This window comes from Gymnodraco acuticeps, unplaced genomic scaffold (assembly GCF_902827175.1).
Source record: "Gymnodraco acuticeps unplaced genomic scaffold, fGymAcu1.1, whole genome shotgun sequence".
NCBI classification, from domain to species: domain Eukaryota; kingdom Metazoa; phylum Chordata; class Actinopteri; order Perciformes; family Bathydraconidae; genus Gymnodraco; species Gymnodraco acuticeps.
In genome coordinates this window covers 3,823,854-3,832,705 of record NW_022990295.1, presented here as the reverse complement: position 1 = coordinate 3,832,705, position 8,852 = coordinate 3,823,854, and the positions used below count along the sequence as shown (strand labels likewise).

At 42.5% G+C, this 8,852-nt stretch overlaps 1 protein-coding gene across 1 annotated transcript; it reads left to right on the top strand.

Annotated features, from left to right (window-relative positions):
* The first annotated feature begins 7,315 nt into the window (after positions 1-7,315).
* On the top strand, positions 7,316-8,391 carry LOC117550096 (FK506-binding protein 5-like). The gene is made up of 5 exons (XM_034222405.1): positions 7,316-7,612; positions 7,698-7,748; positions 7,875-7,885; positions 7,970-8,017; positions 8,153-8,391. The coding sequence occupies exons 1-5, from the start codon at positions 7,361-7,363 to the stop codon at positions 8,340-8,342; spliced, it is 552 nt and encodes a 183-aa protein (XP_034078296.1). The 5' UTR covers positions 7,316-7,360; the 3' UTR covers positions 8,343-8,391.
* Positions 8,392-8,852: the final 461 nt, after the last annotated feature.

Here is an 8,852-nt window from a genome sequence, read left to right as displayed (position 1 = left end):
GTGCTAATATCCTGGAGGTGCTAATATAAACAGCTAGCTAACGTAGCCAGGCAGAGCGCACTAGTTTTTTTTTCTGAATTAACGACCGAAGAAATCGCTGCATGTCTTCGGATTAAATCTCTGGACTTGAGGGGTGTGCTCTAGGTCGTTACCAACGTAAACTAGAGCTGTGTGGGTTGTCCGATTGCCCTTACAGACTGCCTGCAGATGTATGGAAAAACGACTCTCGAAAGTGGCCTTTGGTCGATTTTGGCAGCATCTACGTCTATCTTCTGGAAACACCAGGTGAATACCCCACTTGTCACAATAATATTATCATGCCAATGCATATATGTGGTATTTTAGAGTTGACTATATTGATTAAGGCAATAGACTATGATATTCTGCTTGCACCTCGTGTGAAATGGCGGATACCTGAAGTACGGTGTCGCCCTCGGCCCAAAACCCGTATGTGTGTGTGAAAGAATAGTCTCACCTTGATTCTGGCGCATTGCTTATCGTTTTATAGCTCTATTCTCATCCACCATCTTTGTTTGTGATGTAAAGAGTTTAAAAGTCACGTTTCTGACTGTTGCCTGTCAGTTCCGTTGCTATGGTTCCGTTGTTATGTGTACTGAAATGAGAGCCGGTATAATTCCACGCGCGAAAACAAAATAAAAATTGGAATACGTTATTTTAGTGTCTTAAACGTAGACTGAGGTATGAAGGGTTAACGTTACATCTTAGAATAATTTTCTGTATACATACTAACATATAAGGGTATTGCCTTAGTGTGGTTTATCTTTTTGTCGCTGCTTTTAATACTGAAAGCTGTTGTGTTCATCAGTAAAGTGGAACTTCTGTGTGAACTATTCATATCTTAAACTGCACTGTAACTTTTTATTCATGTATTTTTTCTTTTAATGTTTATTTTATTATCTTTTACTGTTTTTAAATGCCTTTGTCTGAATGTCTTTCATTTTTGTAAAGCACCTTGAATTGCCTTGTGTTGAAAGGTGCTATATAAATAAACTTGCCTTGCCTTGGTTACTCCATGTTTATACGATTAACGTTACAGTACATCACTCTTTTTCACTTCTTACTCAGTCAGCCAGAGTGCAGATATCACCATTAGATTCACAAACCTGAAACATCATCCATTTCTTCACTGCTGGTGATGACATTGTTGTCAGCTGCTGATACTGCTGCTGCTGCTGCTGCTACTGCTGCTGCTGCTGCTGCTGCAGCTTGTGGCGCCTGCTTCGATGAAAATACCTTTCTAATATCCATAACTTTATAGGCTATTAGCTTAAAACTCGTCAGGCACTAGGAAGGATCACTTCTTCTTCAGGGCAGGGAAGACTACGAAGTACGCAGGCTAATGTCCCGCAGCGGCTGCCTCTCTGGTGGACTCCGGTACTGCACATTACTCCCGAGACATTTTCCAAAAAAAAAATTAAAAATTTTTTTAAGTGAGACATCCGGGGCTTGAGCCCAGGTAGCCACCCTCTAGCGCCGCCACTGCTGGTCGGCCTCATGTGGACACTCTCGTTGTTTCACCACCTCAACGGCGGTTTTGGACGTCGCCCACGCTTACATCGGCACCTGGTGGCGCACTTCTGGACCCCCTCGCCTCGGCAACAGTTTCGGACGTCGCCCACGCTTTCATCGGCGCCTGGGTGGCGAGCTTCGGGACCATGTCTGGCCTCTCCTCTAACCGCGGCTCACGGCCCGTCTACACTACAGGCATCAAAAAATCTTGAAGCTGGGCGTGTCTGAAGCTTGGGGATTTTTTGCGAGCAACGCGACCAACAACCAATCACATGAATCTCCCGCCCCCGACATACAAAGCAATAGCAATGTTAAAACGAAGTAAACTGGATATAAAATCCCCAAACAGGCGAAAACCTACCAGTTTCACCCACTGTCTCTGCCACCTCCCTCCATGCCTGGTTCCTCCGGTTTGTATCCCGGTAAATAGTTCTGGTCGGAAAGAACCGGGTGATTTGCTACCGTAATTTCTCGTTTGGAATATGAGGAAATGAACTGCGGTCTGGCTCTCCCAGCTTGCACGCGGTTTGATTGGCTAGCGCTTGTACTGGCGGGAATTGCAAAAACGGGATTTGATTGGCTGACGCCAGCTTCGAGCAAGCATCGAGCCGATAGACGCTCGAGATGCTTGCAACGCCTTGCCATGCTACCCACAATGCAGTTTGGTGAAGTTTGAAAATATCCTACGTCACCCCATTCAAATGAATGGGCGAAGCGTTGAAAGCATTTTTGGACGCCTGGTAGACTGGTAGACGGGCCGTCACGGTTCGCCTCGACGCCGGCTTCGAACGGCGCCCACGATGTCATCGGCGCCTGGGTGACGCACTTCTGGACCCCGTCTGGCCTCTCCCCTGTCCACGGCTCCTTCCTCCCGGGGATACTGCTCCTGCCTCCCGGAGACAGCGCTCCTCCCTGCTGGGGATCACCGGGACATTCACGCCCGTCCCCAGGTCGCAGCACAGCGACCCAGCTTTCTACGGTTGGCGGATGTTGTCTTCATTCGCCACGACGCCTTGACGAGGGTCATGCGGCACGGGGACAGGTGTCCTCCGTCCTCCCATGGCCCGCCCCCCACCCTCCGTTGGGGATGCCCTCGCCCTCGTTGGGGCCCTCGTCTGCGGCCCCGCCCTCCTCGGCCCCTGTGGTGCTTCTTCCTGGACGCGAGGATTGTGTCCATGGTTGAATTCTGGGGGGGCTTGTGTAGTGATTGACATAATTCACTCATGGAACTACGGGTTGGGGATATTGTTCTGCACGGACATATATGTTGACTGTACGTGTGTGACCTCCTTTCTTCTCTTCCCGGGCTTCAAGCCGACAACATGTGTGTTTCTGATGCTCAATAAAGCTAACTTTATACCTTCGATACGCCGCCTCCGACTCCCGTCTCTCGGCATTACATTATACTGTTAATGTTACTGTTTTACCTTTACCAAACTATTAGACTCACTGTCTTCGCTTTCATTCATTTCTATTTGTTGCCAGTCTACCTCAAACACACAACCAGACACATTCACTAAGTTACAGCCACACCTAGCATAATGCTAATGGTTGTATTAACAGTGGAATACTGCAGCTTGATTGCCAAAGGGACGACCCAGCTTAAACTGTGACATTAGCCTTTAATTCAATACGTGTTGTGCCTAAGGTTACTCAAAATCACATTTTGAAGACTTTGAAGAACTTTTTTTTAAAAGATAAGGTAGGTAAGTGAGATGCAAAAATTAAACTGTACTGACCTCGGAGTCCACATTAGCTGTAGCATAATCACCGTCATTAAGCTAACAGTAGGCTGCAGTTCCACCTAAGGGACACTAGGTGGCGCCGAACAAACGGTCAACTGGATCCTCTCACCCAGGAAGAAGAACCAGGTACGTTAGGGCAGGGGTTCCCTAATGCCCCTTTCACACCAGCGCTTTTTCAGCTCCGGCTCGGAGCTGGAGCCTGAAAAGCGCCGGTTTTTCCTGTTCACACCGCAGCGGCGCCGGCTCTTAGCTCCAGAATCCGGTTCACTTCCAGCTCCAAAAAATTGTCGGTCTAGAGGCAAGAGCTTCGGAGCTAAGAGGTGGCGTCGCTTACGTCTCTCTTACGTCGAGGCGTGCAGGAAACTAAACCCACCTCCCCTGAACATGGGTCGACTGTCATGCCTGCCTACAAGCAGTAGTGCTTATAAACACACTTTATAAAGTCAGGCAACACTAACCAGGCTTCGTGTGATTCTGTTTATTTGTACCTTACTTTGACCATCCGTTCACTGTTATTGATCATTGTGGAGAGAGGCAGACGTTTTGTTTTGTATTGTAGCAGCTATCGGATGGAATCAATACATGGGCTGCACAGGTTGTCGTGTCCGACTATCACAAGTAGAATCATAATAAAAATACGCCGGTAAAATGTGCCTGTAGAAAACGGTTTATGCCACAATAGGATAGCAATAGCAAGTAGTCAGTTTAGCTACGGTTGCTATGCTAACATCACCCATTTTATACCAGAGAAACTTTCATAACAGCGTTGTGATGCCAAACAGCGTCAATTCAGACTGACACACATTCACTTAGGCTAAGGGGAACTGGGGATATGTATCAGCTGCTTGTGTGAGTTGGACAGTGAATACTTTAGAGCGGCCGCTGCAATGTGAGCTAACCGGGAGCTAACGGGAGAAGAAACTCCCGTGGAAGAGCAGCCAGCACTGCAGCGGTCGGTAAATGCTGCAGAAACACATTAATAAACAATGAGCCACGGCACTCTGGAGAAAAGCATAAGGTTGGAGAAGTCGTTATTTAATTTAATCTGGCTTCGTGTGATTAAAAGCAACACGATCATCGACCCGACACAGTTGTTGTTGTTGTGAGCGCCGTAACGCCGTTGGGGAGCAAATCAGCGATGTAAACGGTGACGTCATGACGCAGCAGCGGCAGCACCAGTCGGGTGCTGGGCGGTGTGAACAGAGCGGGAGCAGAAAAGGGAAACCGGAGCTGAACCAGAAAAGCTCTAGCTCGGAGCTAGAAAGGGAAAAGCGCTTGTGTGAAAGCCGCAAAAGTGGGGGTCGCCAGATGATTACAAGGGTCATTCCAGAATTGGAGGACATTTCATGTTCCCCATATAAAAAATCTAATAATCCATGCTAAAACATGCACATGTTGTGTTAAACATACTTGTCTTGAGACAAAATGTATATAGAGTTGTAGAAAAAGTGGTTTCAAAATATTATTTAAATTATCAAATAGCTCTCGAACATCCCCTAAAATGGCATTTTTCTCTTGTCCCCGCTTCTTGGTGACCAACTTGCATGTCAAATATAACATTTAAAATAGGGATTTTATTTACTTTTTTTGGTATTATTCTATTGATATATGTCTCTTGTAATGGTAAAATCAATTTGTTAAATCATAAACATATTTTAAATAACAGTAATTTTGCACAGAAGGTGTGTCCCTCAACATGCGTTCAACACTATGGTTCAACCCTGTTACCCAAACCTTTTTAGATTGGCACAGGAAGTGAACAAACTGTAAATCAGATGACACAGTGGAAGTGACATCAGCAAGCCATGTGCTAGTGCCATGGGTAGACCAAAACTAAGTCCTCTCTTTTATTTTTCATATTTTTACAATCTTTTCAGTCTTAAAAGAGTGGCACTCTGACCCACTCAACCCTGTTACTGATATTATCTGAATAAAGCTTATTAATTTAAAAGTTATCTTTCTTGCATTAGATATCCAAGTTTGGCCTTGCCTTGAAAGTAGCATTACATGCTACATCTAGCAATAATTCCTGAGGTTAAAGCTCAAATTAGCATTGATTTTCAACCCTGTTACTTTCAACCCTGTTACTATAATTAGAGGGGTAATTCTTCATTGGAAAATATAGATTTGATGCCTAGCTGGGCAAATCACTTTTTTTGATGGTTTATTATCTGTTTTTCCTAAATACATAAAAAAAAATAATAAAATAAAAGGTTCATTTTTCAAAAATGTTGGTGTCTAAATTGTCCTCCAATTCTGGAATGACCCACAAATTGAAAATTAAAAATATATTTTAATTTTTTTTTTTTTAAATTCAAAATTATTATTTATAATAACGTGTGCATAGACATTTCTCAGGGGCGGACTGGTCACCTGTCGAATTTTCCCACAGCGAGGCTCCCCCCGTTGAATTTCCACAAGCGCACAAGACTAGTTATTCAGGCTTTATTTAAAATTTAAAAGAGCAAGTAGCGAGAGTCGTCTGTTCCTCAACAGAGCCTCCAGAGTGGTGATAGTCTGCGGCCTTTGTACTCCTCCCCAGCAGGTGTGCGCCGGCTGTGCGCTGCGATTGGACGACGTCAATCCAATCACCATCTTCAGAGGCGGACCAGGATATGGGCAGCTAATGATGTTGGCACAACCACACAGCTCATTTACCTAATCACACACAGTTGAAAACACTCACAGGCAGATTAATGAGCAGACAAACAGCAACCGTAACAGTGTGCATAGACAGGGGCGGACTGGCCACCTGTCGAATTTTCCCACAGCGAGGCTCCCCCCGTTGAATTTCCACTAGCGCACAAGATTAGTTATTCAAGCTTTATTTAATCCTGCCTATTTTCCATTTTGTATTGTTTCATAACTTTTATTTACAAATTGATTTGACAATGTTAAACAGATAATATTATTGCATATACATGAGGTATTAACAAACAATCAAGGTTGTGCATGTTCAGATAGATCAATACGACCATGAATTGTTGAGATCTGCAGACAGATAATCTCATGTTACAATGATTAGTTTGTCTACTGCGATACTCACCTGTAGGCCTACAGCCACATGTTTGTCTGTCCTCAGGTGAACTTTTAGGATCACCTCAGATTACGTCTCTGATCTGTTTTTGTAATGACTGAAGACAGTTAAGGGTGTGTCACAGAATTCTGATCTATAATTAGTGTATACACGCAGCCAGACAATAGCAAGTGGTGTTATTTTTTGCTGTTTGAATTTACAGCACAAACATGTGAACAATGTTGTCAGACTTACCTTGATAACGCGGTACCTCCTCCTTACAGTTGAGAGTCTAGTAGTTACTTTGAAAAACGATATATTACATGTAAAGCATAATATTAGTGTTTACAATAAGATGCATTATTAGAGGAGAACTTCCCAATAGTATAAAACATTAAAATGTTACATACATAACAATGCATCAGTAATAATAATCCAACTATACACCCGGACAGCTCTGTGCACTTAATTTATTTGGATCGTTCACAACATTTAGCTGCTCATACAAGGATTTAAGGATCATTTATTATCATTGAGGATCACAGGGTTGCTAAATGAAATGAGGTTGTAGTTCATTCATGACTCGAGAACAACATAAACAGTAGTGCATTCCTGTTGTGCATTCTTTTCATTTACATCAGGAGGAATGTAAACCGCACAAATAGAAAAGAACGGTGAATTATCAGTAAAGAATCTGCATCTCAACATTGTGACAACAGGGAAATATTGTCCATTAACTATGATGTTTGAATGTTTAAGCACCAAGCATCAGTGATTGCTTTTATTAATATAATGTATCCCTAAACTTCCACCACTGCTACTCAGCAAGATATATAATGTAAAATGTTTTGTTGAGATTAAACATGTTAGCCTTCATTTATGCTGCCACTGTACATCCTGCAAGGGTGCTGTAACCTGCAGAACCTGTTTGAGGCGTGATTTGGTTTGCAGATACAAGACAAGGGATCCATTGTGACACACATTTAAAAACAACACAGACAACATGCAAATCTTTAAGAAGTCCCCCGAGCTCCATCATTAAATACATTTAAAAACCGGTTGTACAAACATGTACATCCAATGGCCTGAAATGTTGACTTCGTTTCATCCCTGCTCTGACTCTCAGAGGGAGAACCACTGTCAGGTGATTTCCAGGCCGAGCCCAAACCTCACCTGTGATGGAATGATCCAACTGTCACATTTAACAACATGTGACCTGCGTGCAGCACTGACACACCCACAATCTTTATTTCATACGACGCCTTATAAATACCATCTGAACACACACATTACGCACAAATATTTTTTATTTCCACACCAGGTATGTATGGGAATAGCAGCATTGTTGCTTATTTGTAATAACTGCTGGGAAGCTTTATAATTCTCCAAATGTTTTGTTTCCCCAGGAAAATACCTTCTGCTCCATTGCATTTACTACAAAGACAAAATGTGTGATCGTAAGTCTCTTTAAGTAATTGTTACAGTTTTGATTCATTTGTAAGAATGCTTTGGAGTTGTTTTGTAATTAATAACATGTTTTTAACAAAAACTAATTGTATTTGTTTTTTGTCTTTCCATCACAGACGAGAACAAGGTGAGTTTATTTTCTCACAGTGCAATAGGCCTATTACTAACGGCATGAAAACATGTGTACTTATGAAGTGTTTCCCTCATCTAGACCGAGAATGAAGAGGGAAACGAGGAAGGATGCAAAGGAGGTGAAAAGGTAAGACCAGAGCCATATTCTCTCTATATGGCGCTGGGTAAGACATTTTAGAACTTAATGTGTGCTTTAAACTGGGCTGCCCCTCTTGCTGATTCAGTCATTTTAAAATGCTTGTATCGACTTCCCATTAACCAGCGAGAAAAGGAACATGGAAGAGGAGGAGGACATGGAAGAGGAGGAGGAGGAGGAGGAGGAGGAGGAGGAGGAGAACATGGAAGAGGAGAAAAAGGAGAAGAACAGAGAAAAGGATGTGGAAAATGAGGAGAACATGGAAGAGGACCTAAGAATTAAGAGCAGAATTCCTAAAACTTCCATTCTGCGATAATGCTTGTAAATAATGAAATACATTATTCAATAAATCAATTCAGAAAAAATACTGGTTTGCTGTTATTTACATAAATGAAATGTTGGGGGAAGACTTCAATACTTTATATTCATGAGAAACATATGAAATTATCTCTGTAATTTGATAGTGGTAAACACACACAGTGGACAGGCTGGAGTTTCCCTGAGGAATATTATGATGTGGGTTTGTATTGAATGTTTGAGCTATGACAACATTATGAGAACCTCTGCGTAGAATAAGCACATTGAGTCAGGATGACTGCATAGAAACCAAACCATTTTAACACCAATATTAAATTGAAACATTATGATATGTACATAGACACAACAGAAAACACACTATTATGTTTAAGTTAAATTAACCCTAATACTCAGATACAGAAATATAAGTTACTCTAGTAATCATTTAAAATCATTATGATGTCAGGTTAAAGCAAAAAGGCAGACAAATCCGTTTTACTGTTGGCGCCCTTGATTTGGTGAAAATTAA